Source organism: Ascaphus truei, chromosome 11 (assembly GCF_040206685.1).
Source record: "Ascaphus truei isolate aAscTru1 chromosome 11, aAscTru1.hap1, whole genome shotgun sequence".
NCBI lineage: Eukaryota > Metazoa > Chordata > Amphibia > Anura > Ascaphidae > Ascaphus > Ascaphus truei.
The window spans coordinates 44,505,542-44,529,201 of NC_134493.1; the positions used below are offsets into that span (position 1 = coordinate 44,505,542).

A 23,660-nucleotide genomic window follows, 5' to 3' on the forward strand; every position below is an offset into this window, starting at 1 on the left:
AACCTTTTAAAAAATATTTTTATTTTAGCAAAGATCAGTTATTACTTATGCACACAATTTATGTGCTTTGTTTGGTAAAAGTATACCAAAAACATACATGTCAGCTCAGTATTACACATACACTTAGTGCTACAAATTTAAAAGTCTATTATAGTGTTTTTTGGGGGGGGAATGGGGTTTCTTACAAACGTTTACAGTATTACATACAAAAACTGGCTAAATTAGGCAAATGCAAGGTTTAACACACTCTTAATACATGTACATAAACAAAAGTTAAATGATCATTCAGTTACTTTAATCAGCTACATAAGATGTATAGGTTACTTTATGGAAAAGCCCCTTGTAGATCTGAAAAATATAAGGAAGGAGAACCCTAGTACAATGGCTCCTCAGAATGAAACAAACATTTGACATCAAACAGACAGGGGAGGCCAACTCCAGTCTTCAAAGGACACCAACAGGTCAGGTCTTCATTATATCCGTGCTACAGCACAGGTGGCTCAGTCGAAGACTGCGGGAATGTCGAAGATTGAGCCACCTGTGCTGAAGCAGGGATATCCTGAAGGCCTGTCCTGTTGGTGATCCTTGAGGATTAGAGTTGGCCGCCCCCGGTCTTGGATGAAGATGAGCAGATGTAAAAACCCTGCAGTTCACTTTAATACCCGTGCTGCAGATCCCAAAGTGAAGACATTGTGATAATATCGAGCACCTTCCCCCATCTTCTTTGCGCTTCAGTGCCACCAGTTTTGAAAGTAAAGTTATTCATCAACTTGATGCTGTGATAGATAAGCCCAAAAATGTATTCCTCAGGTAACTCATAGAAGCCAGGTATTGTAGAAAAACAAAAACAAAACTCTATAGTGCAAAAAAATAGCCCGCTTCATATCAATTAACCTTTTTTCACCCCCTATTGATTTAAATGCATTCTAATGACAGAGTATACACTTATATGGCTTTGTAGTTGTACAACACTTCTCAGTCAGCATTATGTCATACTCCTTTCAAGGAAACGGGTTGCTACTCACAATTCAGGTGACTAAAGAGCAAGTCCTTAGCACAGCGCTGCCCATTAAAGTGCTTTTGCCAAGTAATGCTATTCCAATTACTTGAATAAGGCGGTTCGGTAGGGTTGGTATTACAGTTCTCCCGGAAGACCCAGTGAGGTTCAAAAGCGTGGAACCTATAGTCCATCAGGTGGCCCGATAAAAAAAAAAAAAAAGGTGTCATACTACCGATAAGGTCTCCCCTCTAGTATTTTCCAATTACCTGAAACTTTTGTTTATATTCGCCTAACAAATCAAAAAATGCTCGATTTTTTTTGGGGGGGGGGGGGGGGGGGGCTCCCAAGGACCTCACGGTTGCCAGCAAATTAACCCTCAACTATTCGTGCCAGGGAGAACGATATGGCAACCAGTTCAGCAGCCAAGAAAACTGGTAACATTGCGGTTTTCCAGCGATGATCCCAGCGGCCATATTTGTTGTGGGGTTTTTTTTTTTTGCCAGAACCTGGTCACGTTTAAAAAATTAAATTTACTGGTACCTGTGAGGGGGAGGGGTCTCTGCAGCTTAGAGCACCGAGGTTGAGGACCACAGAACACCCCCCGTTCTAGGACAAGGAAGGGGGGGGGGGAAGTGTTATGGGGCGTTGCCGCTTTAAAATTACAATTAAAAAAAAAATAGTTTTTTTTTTTTTCCCCCCACAATATTCAGAAGATGTTTATTATTGCTAATCTGGTGAAAACCGTGGTGAGAAACAGCCATAATATTACTTCCAACCACCCAAAATGCACCATTCTGAAGGCCTTTGAACCAGCTGATTTTAATACCCAACACTGAAGCATGGGTGTAAGTTTAACAGATGGTTCAGTAGTTCATATACTAAAATACATCATTTGATAGCGAATATGAAAGTAAAGGTTCATTTTGATGATTGGAGGTACTCCCGGACAGATTCCAAAATGGCCTGAATTACTGAACATTATACCATGCACAAGGGGCATAAAGTTGGTAGGAACATGGTAAGTAAAACCCATGGGAACTAAAATAAATAGGAGTAGGGCGTTCTTCCTCATTGCAACATAATGTCTTTCAGATTTTCCTGGAGGATTGTGTCCTTCACCGCATGGAAGACAAAGCGGATATTTTCAGTGTCTATGGCAGTGGTAAAATGGTGAAAGAGAGGCTTGCTGCGGTTGCGTCTTTTTCTGTCAAAACACTGAACCAGGAAGCGCTGGACATCATCCAGGTTGTGAGGATCTCCTTTAAAGTCAGAAAAGTACTTCTTAATACTGACTGTCCTCACTTTCTCAACAAGCAGGTCCATTTTGTTCAGGAAGAGGATAATAGAAACACTCGAAAACAGTTTGTTATTTACGATCGTCTCAAATATGTTCATGGACTCCAATAGTCGGTTTGTGCGTCTGTCCTCCATGAGGACCAGATCATATTCACTGGATGACACCATGAACAATATAGAAGTGATGCCATCAAAGCACTGAAACCACTTTTGCCGTTGGGATCTTTGACCTCCTACATCCACCATTTTGAATGGGATTTTTTTGATGATGAAGTCGTGCTCCACAATCCCCTTTGTGGCTTTCCTGGCTAATAAAATGTCTTGGTTGCTGGGGGAATAATTCTACACAAAAAAAAAAAAAATATGTATGCATTACTCATATTGCCTCTACAAAGAACTGAACATGTTACAGAAACTAGTACCAACTACAGCTAAACCCCGTTAGAACGCGATACGTTACAACACGAATCCGCTTATAACGCGATGCAGGCGTGGCTCCCAATTTTTGTATTTATGAATACTTTACAACACTATAATTGGTATCTTAAATACTTTATTGTACAATGCATACAATTGTTCATTATTTCCAACGCGATCTGCTTATAACGCGATGTGATTCTTTGGACCCGAAGCACAGCATTATAAAAGGGGTTGAGCTGTACCACCATTGGTTAGCGTATTCCAAATAAAATAAAAAAATGTATTTATTTTAAAACACACACACACACTATTGCAGCCGTTTGCGTGCTGCCGCGGGACATACAATGCCCCAACATGAGACGCAGCCATTGTTTTGAATCAGGACATGTGCGGGGCAACAGTGACAGCTGATGCAATAACATTGAATGTGGGGGTGTATCCAGATTGTCTTATAAAATTCCAGTACAGGCAGTCCTCGGTTATCCAACACAATGCGTTACTCAAAATGGCGTTGGATAGCGAAACGTTGTAAAGTGAAACACATTTTCCCATAGGAATACTGTTTAAATTAAAGGTTCCGTTCCTGAAGGCATTTTTAACACTAAAATACACAAATATTTTATGCAGGCAGTTAGATATGCAGCACACACTTAAATTATAGTGTATATACTGTATTATATATATGATATAACATAATAAATAATATATTATATAGTATAATATAATATTATATAGTATAATATTATATATACACGCTCTTACGACGCTTTGCAACGTTGTTTATATGTATTATATATATATATATATATAGATATAGATATATATATATAGATATAGATATAGATATATATATATATATATACACACACACACACACACACACACACACACACACATAAACAACGTTGCAAAGCGTTGTAAGAGCGTTGGATAAGCCATTTTAGCGTTGTAAAAATGAACATAGGTACGCATTGCATAGCGTTGGATAAGCCATTCGTTGTAAAACGAAGCGTTGTAAAACGAGGACTGCCTGTATATACTTCATTTGAACAGAAGGAAAACAAATTCGGATACAGTATATGAAATAAAATGATGTGATTAGCTGTTAACGGAGGTGATGAAAAAATAGCAAACATTTTAAAGTGTCCTTAATAACTTTGCAAATGTAATTCCTTAATCCGTTTAAAAGACCTTTCTGATCCACGGCTGAAATGCTACAATTTCAATTTATGGCTTTGGCAAGTTTATTTTATTTCTTTAGTGCTATGTAGAAATGACTTACAAAAATAACAGCACGTTGACTGCTACGATGAGAAGAATGATTTAGCATAGGTCTTTACTGGGCATAACTTTCCCAACCGCTTCGCTAAATAAACATAATTAAGATTCAATTTTGAACGGAGCACATTAGCAAATATGCCAGCATACAATAAATATGGCTATTTAAGGTTAGTAAAATTGCTGCCATTAGAGACAATCTATAAAGCATTTTTTGGGACAATGGCTTGTGTATTTAAGAGACCCCATTAAAATGTTGTTACAAACACACTAATGTGAGTCATGTCACAATGTCGGTCATCAGCGTGAAAGTGGAAAGCAGCACTTCAGGTCAGATTAGCGATATCTTCCAACTGTACCAGTGACAGTATTTGAGAAAGTCCTGCTTTGCCACCTTAACCTGTCGGTGTCAGCTCCTTGTGACCTTGGACAAATCACGTTATCTCCCTATGCCTCGGGCACCAAAAACAGATTGTACGCTCACCTGGGCAGGGAGGCTGTCTGTAAAAAAATAAATAAATAATCCTGTGCTGTGTACCACGTTCTGTACGGTAATTGTGAAGCGCTTTGGGCCCCATTGGGAGAAAAGCGCTATACAAAATAAAATTATTATATACAATATAGCTTGAAGAAAGAGACACTTGCAACTTTAAGGGGTAAGCTTTTGTAGGTTTAACAAATGGGGCGATTGCATGAACAAACTTACCAATTCACCAATCCGGTCCAAATTATCTAAAAAGTATTTCACCGACTCGCCCTGTGGGGAAAAAAAAAATTGCGTTTATTTTTCCCCTTTAATTCAAAACTAACAACCCTCAGAAACAAAAAAGTGTCTTAAAGCTACAATACATTTGCACATAATTGTAAAAAGTATTTATCTAAATACGTTGAGTAAACCAACCACAAAATACGTAGCCACTTTTATTACTAGTCTGCAGTTTACTGAAAACTCTTTATAAAACACGTACAGTACGTGCGTATGTATTTAATTCTAGAATGCTGGCTTTGCAGAAACTTGCAGACATCGTATACTAGGTATAAAACAGGGAATCAACGTGCAAGCAACTTATAAATAGCAATAACATATGAGAAATATAGGAGACAAACAGAACTGGGAGTCCTCCAGTCGATATAGATGCATCATTGTTCGGATTTGCTCTTTAGGAATTTAATACAGATGCCTAATATGCAGACAGACAGATTCCCACACCCAGAACAGGAAACAGCTGCACATTATTTAAACAAGCAAAGTCCCGATTTGCAGTGAAATCACTGCTATAGTCGGACATTTAAAAAAAAAAAAAAAAAAGCACATACAGCTATTGAGATATAAGAGACTACAGTATTTTTAATCTTATCATTTGAGCTGCTTGTGCAGGAGCTAGGATAGCCTAGCTTTCATTCCCAAACTGTGGTTTACAAATAGATACAAGTTCACAGCCAAAAATCTCCCTAAATTGCAAGTTCCATGTAGCAGGTAAAAATAAAATTTCAACAGTGTAATCTGCTTCTTAAAAAAAAAAAAAAAAAAAAAAAATCAACCTTAAAGGCAGGAATTGTCCTTTTTTTTGCCAAGTCAAAAATTCATGTTTTCATTTTCTCCAGGACCTGAATGGAAGCATATACTATAACATTACGCCATTTATACTGTACATCTGTTACACGTGTGTGTGTGGGGGGGGGGGGGGGGGGCGGGGCGGGGGGAAATGTCACTTTATTATACAAATTAAAACCATCACGGCAGGGGTACAACTCCTTATGCATTTTGCGGCGCATGGTCACATTAGAGAGGTGACCTAATCACGTTCTGATATGACCTTAAATAATGGCTCAGTACCTTAAACATGGTAGGTATAAGAACGGTCGTAATAATAATAATAATTCATCCTAGAAAAAAAATGTATTCATGTGATTAAAAGAAACATGCATTATATTTATTGTATCAGTGCTAAAGTTTAATGCACAAAATACAGTAGAACACTAGTACATTTCCGGGTAATAAAGAAGGCGAGTGATTTGAATACAAATGATATCAAACAGTTAACTATGCAGAGTAAAGTGAAATATTGAGATAACAAAAATTAAATCAATATAAAGTGATACTCTGATCTCTTGGTAAACTGCAAAAGTTGCACACAAATAAGGCTACGTCCCCAGCGCCTGCGCGTCTGCCAGTGCGTACAGCCGAGTTCCCCGGTCTGCAGGGGGGGGGGGGGCGCGTGACACCCGGCAGGTTCACCCTAATTGGCTAGTTCTAATCTTAATTTTCCTATCTGCCTGAAAAACTCGCAGCGCAGCGACCGCCCCGCGCAGCGACCGCCCCTCGCAGCGGGCCCGGCCCCATTGAGGGGCGGCTCTTGTCCATGGGTTATGGGTTACAATACCATGAGCTGACAGACAGCCATAAAAACAGTCAATACACGACAATCATTAAAGAAAAAACACACAGTATGCATAAAAGATCTAATGAACTTGCTCTAAAAATGCTAAGATTTGTAGATACATGCTCTATTCTATTACGTGTATGCTGGAAGCAAAACATTTTCTATATCAAATTGGTTTTATTACCCAGCAGTTTTTGTGTTTTAATTATGTGCATCTGATTTACGAATAACGACTTCATAATTACCAAGCAAAGGACAAAACAATTCACCTCTATTCGTCATCACTAAAATACAGTAAAGACACTAGCCATGCACTGCTCTCCACCTTATACCAGGGGGACAAAAACTTTTTTCCCTGCGCCCCCCTGCCAGGTGGTTCCCCTTTCTCCGCATACCACCCCCCCCCCCCCAACCCCACTTACCTCGGCTCCGGCGGCATGACGGCACGTTGCCATAGCAACGTGACATCACATGAACTTCGCCGCGTTGCCATGGCGAAGCGTCCAAGAAGCCACCAGAGCCAAGGTAAGTCAGGTTTACAGAGGCCCTGCAGCTCCCCCAGCACTTCATTTAAGTGCCTTCGGGAAGCGCGCAGGGCCTCTGTAAACCCTGTGCCCCCCGCAGTCAGTCTCGTGCCCCCCCCTGGGGCTTGGGGGTCGCGCCCCGCTGCCTTATACTACTTACGGTCTGTGTCTTCCATCATAATATTTAGTCTACAACGGCGGTACCCAAACGTTTTGACATAGAACTACTAGAAAATATTTGTTCAGGGAATTCCTAAAGAATAGATTTTATTGCCTACTCAGACAATCGCTAACAAACCTTTGTGACCGATCCCAGGCAGTATAGTGTCCTGACCTTGTGAAGAGAATACACGCTTAAGACGGCCCCAAACATCCCCTCAGCGTGTGCAGGCAGCATGGGGGGTATAGCCGCTAGTTACAGTGGGAGCTTCAAAAGTTATACCCAGAATGCATTGCCGCTGTGGATGCCAAGCAATATGGGGAGAGATTGGACTTCCTGCTGTCATGTAAATTTGTATCACTAGACTGCCTGGGATCCACCATTGCATATTTGTGGGGGCGAACCCCTTGGACACGCCTCATGAACCTCTAAAGGCATTGGTTCCCAACTTCAGTCCTCAAGGACCACCAACAGGTCAGGTTTTAAAAGATACCCCTTCCTCAGCACTGGTGGTTCAGTGAGAAATCACAGCCACCTGAGCTCAAGCAGGGATATCCCTAAAACCAGACGGCTGGAGGTTCTTGAAGACTAGAGTTGGGAACTACTGCTCTATAAAGATTTCCAGGGCAGGCATTCCTTTTTCTACCGTGTGCTTTTATATTCGATTCACTCGCGTTATAATCCCTGTATTTTAATGTCCATTCTGTAAAATGCGGATTAAATAATTGAGAGCTCGAAAAACCTACTCATCCACTAGCCCAGGACGAGTGGAAATTTTGGGGGCGACTTGTGAGTCTACAAGACCGTGACTACCGAAGAACCAGTTATGAGGCAGAGCTGTCAATCACCACTGTGCTTCCCAAAAGCACACCCCATATTGGTCATGCATAGCGCTATATAAAGGCATTATGGGGTGCAACTTCAGGAAGCAGAATGATGGACCGCTCTGCTTCTGAAGAGCTCCTGCTGCAGGCCGTGGAACAGGAAGAAATACGGGTCTTACACATCAGTCATAAAAATTGTATTTTTGCACAATTCAACTGAAACAGCTTTCTTTACCAGTAATGTTTGTGCTTCACTAACCGTGTAGGTGCAAGAATAAAAGTATTCCAAGAAAGTACCGTTTTTTGAATGCCTTACTGTGTTTTTTTGGGGAGGGGGGGCGGCGGCAGATATACATTAAGCGATTACTTAGTTGGGGGCGATTTTAAGGTTCAGCCCATTTCTCAGGTTTGTTCCACTACTTCCTGAAGGGAATTAATTGCAGCTGGTTCTGCTCAAGTTAAATTCTGCAATAAAAATCCTCAGGCATCTATGGGAATATGACAATAAAACCAGTTTTATAAATTGGGCAAGAATAAATGAAAAATATTTCTTATTTTGAACGTCTTTCAGAGGTTGTGATATCTTACAGGGACAGAGATAAGAGTTAACAGACGTAGGAAGCATATAAGCTTTCAAGACCTCAGAAGACTCTTTAAAGAATAAAAATAAATAGATCTTAAGCCAGATGTTGCTTATACGCCTTATACGTTGTTGTACACAACGCTGGAACAGGAAGCAATCCCTGACTATGTCCAATTGTATAAATAATGGGGTAAAAAAAGGGGACAAGTGCGCAGCTAAATAATTCTAATGTAAAGTTTAACCCAATTAACCACCTTGGTGATAAAAAATAAAAATTACAACCTCTAAAATAGAAGACAGGAGTCTGCAGCTGAAATGATAGGGGTGAGTGCACCCCTAGACCAACTGAAAAACAATAAGAACAAAAGCGCAGACGCACATAGTGAAGTTTGTAATGTGAATATATATATATATATATATATAAGTTAGGGTAAAATATCTGCGTACATCAGATTAAAAGGTTACCAGCATTTCATGCACATTGACATGAGTATAGAGACGTTGTACAGCCGCCACCAGACCCCAGGAGTTCTCCTTCACTGCTTCCAAGATGTAGCACTGGAGCGTCTGAGAGAAACCTCCACACACTTCCGATTTCGGGGGAAGGAGCCTTTGCTGATCGAGACCGTCAGGAGCCACCGCTTCGTCCGGTTTGCCAGTAGATTTTATGCACTCAGTGGTCGGAGCTGTTTGCTTCGCCAGCAAGGATCACTCATCCAATGTCCCTTGTGAGTTTTGCGACCAGCCGCAAAGGAAGGATGGCCGTAAAGTGAGATTTTTACGTCACTTTTGTGAACACAAGCAAATCGGCTAAAAAAGACTCCTAGCTTGGTAAATGCACAGATACAGTATAAAAATGATATACAGGGCTATAAAAAGTATATCCAACGCGTTTCGAAGCACAAGCTTCTTCATCAGGGATCCCTCTCTCAGACGCTCCAGTGCTACATCTTGGAAGCAGTGAAGGAGAACTCCTGGGGTCTGGTGGCGGCTGTACAATGTCTCTATACTCATGTCAATGTGCATGAAATGCTGGTAACCTTTTAATCTGATGTACGCAGATATTTTACCCTAACTAATATATATATATATTCACATTACAAACTTCACTATGTGCGTCTGCGCTTTTGTTCTTATTGTATAAATAATGGACCTGAATGTGTTCCCCAATCTTCCCTTTTTTTTCTCTGTACCCACCCTTTCGACTTTATTATTTCTCAGAAGGAAAAACCTTCCATACAAATGGAGTTAAACAAATAGAAGAAAATGCAGAAGGGCCAAGTCCGAACCATAGTGAAAAGAAACATTCTACATGCAAATATTTTGTTGACTAAATAGTTACCAGACAAAGCACAGCACTAAATCCTGCATTATTATTTTCTAAAGACTAGCAAGGTTCACTCTGTTCTATCACTTCTAAGTAATTACCTCTTTATAGCAACAACACATTTATATTTTCAGTTCAGTGGTGCCATCTGTATACTACTACAGTATTAGTACATAATGACTTTTACTTACTGACTGCTCCCTGCAGATCTCAGTGCAATACATGTAATAAAAGTAAAAAAAAAACAAAGTGCAAAAACATTTTTAAATGAAGTGAATGTGTCTGGAAGGTCTTTCAAATTGGGAACTCACATTATCCCAAAATAAAAATCAGGCCACTCCAAAACCGTGGCAAATGATGGAAATATAGGCGAGTGATGTTCCCGGTATGATGTGGTCTTCTGACTCTGGATCCCTGTCTGATATGGTGTAGACGTGGCTATGTCAGTGGCAATAGTGATTTATAACAAAGAACCCATGGGTATTATGACCTTATCTTTATTAAGTATATTCTGTTGAAGTTACACATGTATACATCATATTCAGTCCTTTAAGCTGTGCATTTATTACTCATGCTACTTTGTGTTTGTCAGGAATATTCAGTTTCACTTTATTCTACTCTAAGTGACTGGTATTTTTCGTATATGCTACTTCTAATTGTTTATCAGGTCATTTATTCTTTTGTGATGACCGACCGTAAAAATTGGGAACTTTGTGCCCAATGCACTTTATGTGATATTGTACCAGATTATCATTTGTTCTTTTCTATACCCTTATCTATAGTTATTTTTTATTTTACGTGGTGTGGGAGAAATTTGGGTTCCATGTTTTTTTAATTGTATGTTTATTATAGATGTGTTTAATTAAAATTATTTTGTATTCTTTTATAACATATCTGTTTACTTTTTCTGTTATATCTGAGTGCTTATTATTGGGGGGAGGGGGTGGTGGCATCTATAAAAATTGCTCTCTCCATCTCGATCCAAAAATGAATAGACATATCATATGATACAGAATGGTATTATCTGTTGATTCTGCGCATGCGTACAAGGGAAATCTAGTAGACGTGCAGGATCCATGTCTGAAGCGCATGCGTAGTAGCGCAGGGCAGCATGACGCGCGCGCACACTCCCGAGATTCCTGGAACTCCCAGAGTCGCAGAGGATAGCGTGAGTGATATGCAGAGGGAGTGTGCTGCCGAGATACCCGGCCACTTGCGGTCTCACACTGTATAGGAGAGTGAGAGCCTGAGGTCTGAAGCGGTACGGAGAGCGCCTGCATGGCGCTCACACGCTCCCGATGCCAGTTCCGTTTGGCCAGCACAGACAGAGCTGCAGAGAACTTGTGCCCCCCTCTGCACATGCGCAGTATGCAACTTCCGTTTCATAGAAAGTCACAACTCAACCCCTTTTACCCAATGAGACACCGTCAGCTAAGAAGTTTCACCAAAAAAAAAAACCCCACACACACCACACACACTTTATCTTGGACAGAGAATATACAAACATGTTACCTGTAAGGCTCTAAATGCCTGATTCAAAAGTCTGCAGTAGTCGACCGCAGAAAAATGCAAATCAAGTCACCTTCTACTGGCAATATGAATCAAGTACCAAGTCTAAACGATTGGTTGGACAACAACTGAAAGGCCCTATTCATTCCGAGACACTGCAGTCAGGATTATTCTACTAAACATGGTGGCCTAAAACCCTTAAATCTCATTTGTTTGCGTCAGCGTATCTAAACTGCTTCAGGTATGAATAATTTGCTCTTACCAGCTGAAATTCGCTCCTACGGCTAAAAGCTTCTTTAATTCCCGAATCTTGCCAGAGTGCCCTGAGTGCAGGAGCGTACAACTGAAAGGCTGCAGGTTCCACAGGCATTCCAGGTTTACTTTGAAATGCCATCACAAACATTCCGTGCTTCTCGTTCTCCGTATACTGCCACGGAATCCCCAGCTTGTTCCGTGCATCAACCAGAACACGCGTGCCCTGAAAGATAAACATACTGCATTGTTAATTTGGAAGGGATCTTCCTAGTACCTGGCCACTGTAACTTATACCAACAAATAGGAAAGAGGCAAAAAATAAAATAAAAATTGCCCATTATATATTTGACGAATTTATTAATGCAATGTATAGTAAAATATAAATGTCTGGGCATATAAAAACAAATCAAGGAAACTTGGCTATTCACAAGCATTATCAGTATTCGCAAATGCAAACCCATTAGTGGCTTTGGTGTAACCCAGACAAACCTTTCATCATTAAATATCAAATTAGATCAAAGGAAGGGCATGGACATTTTCTAATGCAGAGCAGCTAAGTTTAAAAACAAAAGATCCTAAAAAGGCAAGTAAACAACTAAAGCAGAGATCTGCGAATTAGCAGGAAAATAAATAAGTATACAGTTACTAGCCTAGGCAAGAGCCCCTATAAACAAGCACCCGTGTCCAGGTTGTGGGTGTAATAGTGTGGCGTTTATAAAAATTAGCCTTTAATAAAATAAAAGGTGGACAAACGAAAACGTGTATACGTCACATATAGACATTAAGATAAAGCTCAGATTGGATACGAATTCACTTGGTGTGCCTAGTGAATGACGATGTAGTATGCAATCAGAATATAGTACAGGCATACCCCGCATTAACGTACGCAATGGGTCCAGAGCGTGTATGTAAAGCACTACCTTTTTTCACTTCGGTAGAGGTAGGGAGATGGTATTGCTGTTCAGGACGTGCCTGTGTCCTACTCACAGGCGCACGCGCGAGCTGCCGTTTCCCAATTGGGCGAGGGGAATCAGCGTGTCCCACAACTACGGCGGTCTGTAGGGCTGAATAAGTGTCCGTATGGACACAGGGGAATGGTGCCATTATAAATATGTCCGTACTCTCGAGTGTCCGTAAAGTGAAGGTCCGTATAGCGGAGTATGCCTGTAGTCAATAAGCTACCTCGCCAGATACTTGGGTTTGGTTAAACCCAATGTCTGTATGACCCTGTTGCTAAAATGGTGTAGCCACAGGGTGTGTCAGCATGCGGGTACTGTTGTGTTTAGTTAAACTGGTATGCACATCTTTCCCACACTAATGCTATGAGGATCACTGCAATTTCAGACTCTAACGGAGTCTACCAATGACATACATCAATTTGTGGAAAATGGGACTGTTTTTTTACCAAGTATATTATTGTCTAATACTACTGTTAAATCTAATATGCCTAGCAGGATAAATAGCCTTTAGTGGCTGACATGTATATTAGGTAATAGTTGTTGAATGGCTATACCTTTATTGTCAGACTGGTTGGGCTGTTTACCAATGACCTGAACAAGATGTCACAAGCCAGATCAGAGGCTGCTAGACCAAGCTGATGGTCGGAGTGTTTGTTATTTCTTGATAAAAAACAGCCCAGTTTTCCACAAATAGATGTCATTGGTAACGATAATTCATCTGCCAGAATGGGTATATGAAATAGTTCAACTATTATCCGCACAATTACCATAGGTACTAGACAGCAGCTCTGTTAGAGTCTGAAATTGCAGTGAACATTATAGCATTAGTGTGGGAAAGATGTGCATACCAGTTTAACACACCAGTACCAGCAAGCTGACAAACCCTGTGGCTACACAATTTTAGCAACAACAGGGTCATACAGACATTGGGTTTAACCAAACCTAAGTATCTGGCGAGGTAGCTTATTGACTACTATATTCTTATTGCATACTACCTCGCCATTCACTAGGCATACCGAGTGAATTAGTATCCAATCTGAGCTTTATCTTATTGTCTATATCTGATGTATACACGTTTTAGTTTGTCCACCTTTATTTTATTAAAATCCTATTAAAAAGGTCAAGTTTTATCAACACCCCAATATTACACCCACAAACTGGACATGAGTGCTTGTTTATAGAGGCTCTTCCCTTGCCTAGGCTAGTAACTGTAAACCTATATATCTACCGCCCTAAGCCCCACTCAGACTGTCGCAAGAACTTGTCCCCATCACTCTCCCCTTCCCTCATTTACCTAGGAAAAGAAATAAAGTCAAACAAGGTGTATAAAGAGGAAGTACTCATAAATATATAATCTTTCTATAATACCATCAAGATTAAAGCTGCTGAGTCAAATCGTTGCAATACACTTCACACAACATTGAAAAGTGTGAGTGTGCGAGTAATTCCCCTCCATGCCAGTCTACTTAAGTAAATGCTTATACATTTGTTGTGTTTGGATGATTGTAGTGACCAACCCTCCCCCCACCCTTCAAAGTAAGAGGGTCTTATGCCTCCTTTTTATTCAAGTGTCATTTCAATAATCCTATTGCAATGCTCAGAACAAGCAGCGACCATGGAACCCCCCTCCCCCCCGTCTAATGTACAAAGCGAGGGAATGCCACCATTCTCACCCACTTCGATGATCGCAAGAATAGTATTATTTGGGCAACTCCTTTAATCAATATTCGGCAATTCCCAGGTTAATAAACCCATATTCCTAGTGCACGCACGTCTCACTGCACTAAGCGTGCTTTTTGCTGCAAGAGGGGGCTTCATTTAGAATTTGCAGGGTAAGCCCAAAGGCAAGAGGGGGTCCGTCTGACACTTTCCTGGGGGTTGTGTGCGCTGCTTTTATTTTTGCAAGCGTGCACAAAAATTGAAATTAAATTTTTTATTTGGTGTTGGAGGGAAAATACTGTAACAAAAAGGCCCCCAGACACTTTTATTGCTATGAATATATCAGTACTGTTGATTGACATTTAGTCGAGCCCCTGTTAATCATGGGTAATTCTATATTTGTGGGCGTAAAATTGTTCCTGTGTCTTGTAAAAATCTACTTCAAAACACACACACATTGCTTAAACATTTGATAAAGCGCTGACATTTGAAACGCGTAGGTGCAGTTTTGATCTACTGGCTATCCATGTAAGCTACAAAATCTATTTTTATAGGAGTTACCCCTTGAGCGTCATTTGTTCGGTGCTGGTTCTGCTCTGTTTTTTTCCTCCAGAAGACATTTATATTTCACAAGACTTCAGGTGTATGACTAGTTACTGTAATTACATGAGAAAATCTATTGCTACTTTGGGAACCACCACACTTTTTTTCCATGTAAAAATATTAACGCAACAAAAAATTTATTCAATGTTAGATTTTGTAAAATTAGACAAAATGTTTGTGTTGTGTAATATGGCTTATTCATACAAAATTTGAATAGCCTTATTACAAAGCCCATTGTAAACTTTGGGGGGTGGGGGGGGGAATAAAAATGATGCCTTATTTGTGCATACTAATTGGATTGGTGAGCTCATGACCAAATATGCACAAGAACACCAATTTAACATTCAACTTTTGATACACTGTATGGTTTTGCTTGGGTACACCACAACACTGGCAGATATCACAGCCGAAACATTTTATTGCAAAGATGTGCACATTCCAACAAAAACACACCCTACCCTTGGCAGTGAAAATGGAATTCCCATGTAGTCAATGGGGAAATTGTCTGCACTTCTTTGGGTGTGTATATACAGAATATATATTTTAGTGGGGGTGTTTTGGCTTGCCATGGATGTCAAAATCTGAAGTGAATATAAAAAGGTGTGTCTACCTACAGAAAAGATAGAATTCCACGGGAGTATTTTTATGGTCATGGTTTTGCCTTGCCAATGACTGCTTGCACCGTTTGCGTTCAGTCCTGGAAAATTCAGGACGTAAAGAACCTTAGGCAGTGTTCCCAACTTGGGGCCTCTCTTTACCAAAACAGTATGTAAATGTATACATATTTGGCATTAGTACACTCAGGGTGATTATATTTCGTTTTCCTTTTGATGATTACTCTAAGCTTGCATGATATATTTGATGCAAAATCTGGAGTATCGATCTTGGTATTTTGTTCTCCAATATTACACTGTTCAATAAAGAATCTCGGACAAATTTTATGGACAAAGACATTACCGATGTTCGAGTTCCTTGACAAATGTACTGTCATAAAATATATAATTTTATAGTGGTATTTTTTTCATGCTAGAGGTTAGTTTGGCTTTGCCAATGGTGGTGTGTACCTTTTGCATTTAGCTTAGAAAAATTCAGGTGTGAACCATCTTGCTAATTTGGGGTCTACATTGGCCCCCCAAAAAACATGAAGACTTACACAATTGAGGCGTGAAAAGTTTTAAACAATATTACTACTTTGGCGTCTATATTGGCCAAAACATCATGGAAACCTGCCTGGTATGAATGTACTCAGTAGACCCGTGGCAATAATATTTCCAAGTTGGCAGTCAAGATATTTGTCTTATAAATTTACATTGCTCCAGACATGGTCTGTGCTACCCATGTACGTCAATTCCATGGGGCATGTACTTTCAGAAAAGGGGGGAGGATAAAAATAAAAAAAAAAACAAAAAAAAAAACAAAAACACACACACACACACCTTTTTTCAATCAATCAGTCCTGAAAAACTCAGATGTCAAGAGTAATGCTAAATTGAGGTCTATATTGGACAGAGAAGCATGTACACCTGTACATCTCGTACCTGTGCATTGAGGGAACATTGGGTAACAAAAATCTAGCATTCGCTTGAATGAAAGGATAACATGTTGGAGATGATTACAATAGATTTTTTTAAATTTTTCTTTTTATGACATCACATAATATGCAATCCATTCAAGACAGATGAAAACGACATTACAGTTTTGAACTGTGTGTACATAGAATGTCTCCCGGGAATCATGGTTAACCCTTTGAGTGCCAGCTGCACCAGAATACCACGACCTCACTGGCACACCAGGATCATGTGCCCGCTCCTCAGAGAGATTACGTGATCACGTTGTCACTGATTACGGAGTCTCGTCCTCGTCTGTTTCCTTAACGCAATGTCCCCTCCCCCCCCTCGGGAACCCATGTTATTCACATTTTTAAATATCCTTTCAACATTTTGATAATTATTTTTAATAATGAGTAATGTCATATACAGATGTTTGTGATACAAGAAGGAAAGTGGGAGCTGTGTGTCAGCCAGAGGGCCACACAACCTGCACTTCTAAACTTTTGATAACTTACTGAAATAATGTATTTTACTTGTTAGCATCCTGGTAAAAGGAAGGTTTCCCTATTTTCTGTGTCTGCTAAATGTAAGCATATTAGCCGATAGGTTTTACCAATGGTTTCATAATTACTGAACAATGGACAACAGAAAAAGCCAATTCACTGGAGGACTGCCAGTCTAATTACCAACGAGCCCAACGTGAGGGAGTGCAGTCATTTACACTAGGGGTGTGCAAACTGGGGGGCGCGCAGGACTTTGGGGGGGAGGGTGGGGGGTCAGCTCACTTACCCGGCTTTAGTCCATGCATCTCCATGGCAACGCGTCGTCAAATGACGCCGCGGGTCACGTGACACCGCTCATCATTTGACGCTACATTTGAGGTAAGGGGGGGGGGGGGGTACGACGCAGGGATCAGGCAGGAGAGGGCGCAGCGCAGGAAGTCTGCGCACACCTGGTTTACACAATGGGCATATGGTACAGGTCTAGGACATTTGGTCGCAGCAGTTTTGCCACAACCAAATCTCTGCCGGCATTTAGGCACTACTCACTTCGCCGCCAAGTTAACACCGTAACCTTAGCCCTTACCCTAAAAAAACCCCAAAAGCAACGCTACATACAACCTACCCTAAAAACCTAACCCCAACCATTAACCTTACCTTGGCAAAGCGGCCAGCGTTCCTCTGCGGACGGAAGAGACTTGGTCAAAAGTCCGATATCGTATGGTACATGCTCCTCCTTGTATCTTGTTTTTGAGCCGCGCGTCATTGCGTTCAACGTTTTTATAATCACTGCCTAATACAGCCCCCCCTGCCCCCAGGTGACCCTCCTCCCTACCCGCTGTCCCCAGGTGACAGCCCTCCTCCCCCTACCCACTGTCACCAGGTCACACCCATATCTGCCCAGGTGATACCCCTTCCATGCCCACTGCGCCCAGGTAACACCCCTCCCTGCCCACTGCGCCCGGGTAACACCCCTCCCTGCCCAGGTAGCACCCCTCCGTGCCCACTGCACGTAGGTGACACCCCTCCATGCTCGGGTGACACCCCTCCATCCCTCCCTGCCTGGGTGACACCTCTCCCAGCCCACTGCCCCCGGGTGACACCTCTCCCAGCCCACTGCGCCCAGGTGACACCTCTCCCAGCCCACTGCGCCCAGGTGACACCTCTCCCAGCCCACTGCGCCCAGGTGACACCTCTCCCAGCCCACTGTACCCAGGTGACACCCCTCCCTGCCCGGGTGACACCTCTCCCTGACCACTGTGCCAGGTGAAACCCCTCCCTACCCACTGTCCCCAGGTTACACCTCTCCCTACCCACTGTCCTCAGGTTACACCTCTCCCTACCCACTGTCCCCAGGTTACACCTCTCCCTGCCCAGTACCCAGGTGATACCCCTTCCTGCCCCTTGGTGACACCTCTCCCCCTGTCCCCGGGTTATACCCCTCCCTGCCCCCTATCCCCAGGTGATACACCTCCCTGCCCCCTATCCCCAGGTGATACACCTCCCTGCCCTATCCCCAGGTGATACACCTCCCTGCCCCCTATCCCCAGGTGATACACCTCCCTGCCCCCTATCCCCAGGTGATACACCTCCCTGCCCCCTATCCCCAGGTGATACACCTCCCTGCCCCCTATCCCCAGGTGATACACCTCCCTGCCCCCTATCCCCAGGTGATACACCTCCCTGCCCCCTATCCCCAGGTGATACACCTCCCTGCCCCCTATCCCCAGGTGATACCCCTCCCTGCCCACTATCCCCAGGTGATACCCCTCCCTGCCCACTATCCCCAGGTGATACCCCTCCCTGCCCCCTATCCCCAGGTGATACCCCTCCCTGCCCCCTATCCCCAGGTGATACACCTCCCTGCCCCCTATCCCCAGGTGATACATCTCCCTGCCCCCTATCCCCAGGTGATACACCTCCCTGCCCCCTATCCCCAGGTGATACACCTCCCTGCCCCCTATCCCCAGGTGATACACCTCCCTGCCCCCTATCCCCAGGTGATACACCTCCCTGCCCCCTATCCCCAGGTGATACACCTCCCTGCCCCCTATCCCCAGGTGATACACCTCCCTGCCCCCTATCCCCAGGTGATACACCTCCCTGCCCTATCCCCAGGTGATACACCTCCCTGCCCCCTATCCCCAGGTGATACACCTCCCTGCCCCCTATCCCCAGGTGATACCCCTCCCTGCCCCCTATCCCCAGGTGATACACCTCCCTGCCACCTATCCCCAGGTGATACCCCTCCCTGCCCCCTATCCCCAGGTGATACCCCTCCCTGCCCACTATCCCCAGGTGATACCCCTCCCCGCCCTCTGCCCTCGGGTGATACCCCTCCCCGCCCTCTGCCCTCGGGTGATACCCCTCCCTGCCCCCGCTACCTTCAAGGTGTTCTCGTAGATAGTGTCCCGGAAGTCTCGCAGCGCCTTGGACGGGAAGTGCTGCCCGTGGATAATCCGCATCTGTTTGAGGAACGTGGACTTCCCGCTCTCCCCGGCCCCGAGCAGCAGGATCCGGACCAGGCGGCGCACGGAGCGCCTCTCCCGGGACAGCGCGGCGTCTATCTCCCGGCTCCGCCGCCGGGCCTCCCGCTCACCTCTCTCCTTCCCGGGCTCACGAGAGGAGGAGGCCGGCAGCAGGCAGCGGCTGAGGCTCCGCACCACCGCGGACATGTCCCCATCCGAACCTGGAGCTCCCTTCCGGTGTATGTGACACACAAGATGTCCGGTACGCCCGGTCCCCCTCCAACAACCCGGCGGTGGGCGGGGCTTATCCTGAACCCTACTTTCACTCTCGGAATGCGCCAAGCTGATTGGCGCAGCGGCGTGACACTCACCTCCTGCTGGCTATCCTATTGGCTGAGCCCGCTTCATGTCTTTGTTTGGGTGCAGAAGGTGTTTTCTACTTGGCTGGGGGGCGGGGGGGCAAGCCCGGATTGACAGGAAGGTGTAGCCAATCAGCAGCGCCGAGACACTCGAGACGGCGAGGGGCAACAAAACGGCTTCCCTCATTGGTGGAAAGCACGTAGCTTCGGGCGATGCTCACCTTGGATTGGCCATAGCCGGTGGTGGGTGGGGAGATAGCGATGTCAGAGGCCTGTTTGTATCACACTGAGCAGTTACTGTATCCTTCCTTATTAATAATAATAACTTGTATAATTCCTAAATAATAATAACAACTTTATTTCATATAGCTAGGGTGACCAGACGTCCCGGTTTAGCCTTTGTCCCAGTATTTGTTGTGCGGCCGCATATAGCGCTTTTCTGCCAATGTGATGCAAAGAGCGTCACAATTACAATATAGCGCACAGCTCATAGGAATGTTACAGTATAGCGCGCGGTACGTAGCTCATAGGAATGTTACAGTATAGCGCGCGGTACGTAGCTCATAGGAATGTTACAGTATAGCGCGCGGTACGCAGCACATAGGAATGTTACAGTATAGCGCGCGGTACGCAGTACATAGGAATGTTACAGTATAGCGCGCGGTACGCAGCACATAGGAATGTTACAGTATAGCGCGCGGTACGCAGCACATAGGAATGTTACAGTATAGCGCGCGGTACGCAGCACATAGGAATGTTACAGTATAGCGCGCGGTACGCAGTACATAGGAATGTTACAGTATAGCGCGCGGTACGCAGCACATAGGAATGTTACAGTATAGCGCGGTACGCAGCACATAGGAATGTTACAGTATAGCGCGCGGTACGCAGCACATAGGAATGTTACAGTATAGCGCGCGGTACGCAGCACATAGGAATGTTACAGTATAGCGCGCGGTACGCAGCACATAGGAATGTTACAGTATAGCGCGGTACGCAGCACATAGGAATGTTACAGTATAGCGCGCGGTACGCAGCACATAGGAATGTTACAGTATAGCGCGCGGTACGCAGCACATAGGAATGTTACAGTATAGCGTGCGGTACGTAGCACATAGGAATGTTACAGTATAGCGCGCGGTACGCAGCACATAGGAATGTTACAGTATAGCGCGCGGTACGCAGTACATAGGAATGTTACAGTATAGCGCGCGGTACGCAGCACATAGGAATGTTACAGTATAGCGCGCGGTACGCAGCACATAGGAATGTTACAGTATAGCGCGCGGTACGCAGCACATAGGAATGTTACAGTATAGCGCGCGGTACGCAGCACATAGGCATGTTACAGTATAGCGCGCGGTACGCTGCACATAGGAATGTTACAGTATAGCGCGCGGTACGCAGCACATAGGAATGTTACAGTATAGCGCGCGGTACGCAGCACATAGGAATGTTACAGTATAGCGCGCGGTACGCAGCACATAGGAATGTTACAGTATAGCGAGCGGTACGTAGCACATAGGAATGTTACAGTATAGCGCGCGGTACGCAGCACATAGGAATGTTACAGTATAGCGCGCGGTACGCAGCACATAGGAATGTTACAGTATAGCGCGCGGTACGTAGCACATAGGAATGTTACAGTATAGCGCGCGGTACGCAGCACATAGGAATGTTACAGTATAGCGCGCAGCATATAGGCATGTTACAGTATAGCGCGCGGTACGCAGCACATAGGAATGTTACAGTATAGCGCGCAGCATATAGGCATGTTACAGTATAGCGCGCGGTACGCAGCACATAGGAATGTTACAGTATAGTGCGCGGTACGCAGCACATAGGAATGTTACAGTATAGCGCACGGTACGCAGCACATAGGAATGTTACAGTATAGCGCGCAGCATATAGGCATGTTATAGTATAGCGCGCAGCATATAGGCATGTTACAGTATAGCGTGCGGTACGCAGCACATAGGAATGTTACAGTATAGCGCACGGTACGCGGCACAGAGGAATGTTACAGTATAGCGCGCGGTACGCAGCACAGAGGAATGTTACAGTATAGCGCGCGGTACGCAGCACATAGGAATGTTACAGTATAGCGCGCGGTACGCAGCACATAGGAATGTTACAGTATAGCGCACGGTACGCAGCACATAGGAATGTTACAGTATAGCGCGAGGTACGCAGCACATAGGAATGTTACAGTATAGCGCGCGGTACGTAGCACATAGGAATATTACAGTATAGCGCGCGGTACGTAGCACATAGGAATGTTACAGTATAGCGCGCGGTACGTAGCACATAGGAATGTTACAGACATGGTCCCTACCCAGATGATCTTACAATCTATGATTTTGGTGCCTGAGGCACAGAGAGATTGTGACCTTGGGCAAGGTCACAAGGAGCAGACACAGGGAATTGTACCAGGTTCCCCTGCTTCACACTTAGTGTCGTTGTTTACAGTCAGTGTGTTTACTCACTCCTAATCTAATACGTCATACTGAGATGGTTTAATTTTGCAAGTGTATGACAGTGATGTGTAGTGTATTAAAAAAATATTTATAGTATAAAGGTGAGTATTGCACGTACATCAACAATAAGGGTTAATAGCATGACATGTTAGGGACATGTTACCACTCTGTAGGCACAACAGGATTCAGACACCGATTGCAGGACGTTCACCCTCAGAATGCTGGTGTGTGATTCCAAAGTAAGCAGCTCAGCGTTGGGGAACCTTCCCACACCGTCACGGAGCTCTCAGCAGGGTTGATCGCCACGCTGCTTCCGGGTTACTCCACGCCGGCGTCTGAAGTCATCAGACGGCGTCTCTATGCCGGTCGCGTCTTTGGTGCGTCACTGTCTCACACTCAACAATCCAGCGGCACACAGAGTCCCAAACACGTCCCGTAGCAGAACAAATGTTCGATTTAAAACCGCAATGGGGATATAAAAATATATGAATGAAGGAACGCGCCCTCTCCTACGCGTTTCGTACTTCCGTACTTCGTCAGGGAATGTCGAAGCGAATGTCATTCCCTGACGAAGTACGGAAGTACGAAACGCGTAGGAGAGGGCGCGTTCCTTCATTCATATATTTTTATATCCCCATTGCGGTTTTAAATCGAACATTTGTTCTGCTACGGGACGTGTTTGGGACTCTGTGTGCCGCTGGATTGTTGAGTGTGAGACAGTGACGCACCAAAGACGCGACCGGCATAGAGACGCCGTCTGATGACGTCAGACGCCGGCGTGGAGTAACCCGGAAGCAGCGTGGCGATCAACCCTGCTGAGAGCTCCGTGACGGTGTGGGAAGGTTCCCCAACGCTGAGCTGCTTACTTTGGAATCATACACCAGCATTCTGAGGGTGAACGTCCTGCAACCGGTGTCTGAATCCTGTTGTGCCTACAGAGTGGTAACATGTCCCTAACATGTCATGCTATTAACCCTTATTGTTGATGTACGTGCAATACTCACCTTTATACTATAAATAATTTTTTAATACACTACACAATGGTTTTTTTGCGCTGTTCTTTTTTTGTTTCCTTGTAGCCTTGGTGTTTGAGCCATTCCCACAGACCAGCTGCACAAAACCTCACCCGTTAAGGTTGTATTGTTTATTTTATACATACCTTTTATGTGTAAATCACTTTTCCTATCACAATCACCTATGAGCGCAAGTCCTGTTTTTGTTATGACAGTGATGTGTATGATCTTCATAGAGCAGCACATTTTGCACATATATGCAGTTTATTTGCAGCAGATTTTAATGGTCTGTAATTATACATATTCAGTCACATTTCTTCCCGTGTTCACATGTATCTGTCATGTGACCTGTAAATAAACAGGCCTTCAACTCATCAGGTAAGGGATCATTTTTTATTAGAGTTGCCAGGTGGTTTCTCCCAAAAAAATGGACATAATGGTGAAAGGTGCGACGCGCTCGAGCAAGACACACACACCTCTCTCCGCTCCATGCTGTTTCCTCCTCTCCTTGG

General features: G+C 44.0%; 1 protein-coding gene and 1 long non-coding RNA gene across 2 annotated transcripts in view; one reads left to right on the forward strand and one right to left on the reverse strand.

Annotated features, from left to right (window-relative positions):
- Positions 1–19,622, reverse strand: GNA12 (G protein subunit alpha 12). The gene is made up of 4 exons (XM_075565979.1): positions 19,216–19,622; positions 11,568–11,783; positions 4,701–4,751; positions 1–2,638 (listed from the first exon to the last, which is right to left on the reverse strand). The coding sequence occupies exons 1-4, from the start codon at positions 19,504–19,506 to the stop codon at positions 2,069–2,071; spliced, it is 1,128 nt and encodes a 375-aa protein (XP_075422094.1). The 5' UTR covers positions 19,507–19,622; the 3' UTR covers positions 1–2,068.
- LOC142463350 (uncharacterized) overlaps positions 19,221–23,660 on the forward strand; it is a 16,507-nt gene continuing 12,067 nt past the window's right edge. Inside the window, exon 1 of the long non-coding RNA XR_012787421.1 lies at positions 19,221–19,957. This is a non-coding gene — a long non-coding RNA (uncharacterized LOC142463350). The remainder of the gene's footprint in view (positions 19,958–23,660) is intronic.

Coding starts and splice junctions, on each gene's coding strand:
- GNA12 (XM_075565979.1), bottom strand. CDS start 19,506: ATGTCCGCGGTGGTGCGGAGCCTCAGCCGCTGCCTGCTGCCGGCCTCC. Junction 4,752..11,567: donor GTAGGAGCGAATTTCAGCTG/GTAAGAGCAAAT, acceptor TTTTCCCCACAG/GGCGAGTCGGTGAAATACTT. Junction 2,639..4,700: donor TGGACCGGATTGGTGAATTG/GTAAGTTTGTTC, acceptor TTTTTTGTGTAG/AATTATTCCCCCAGCAACCA.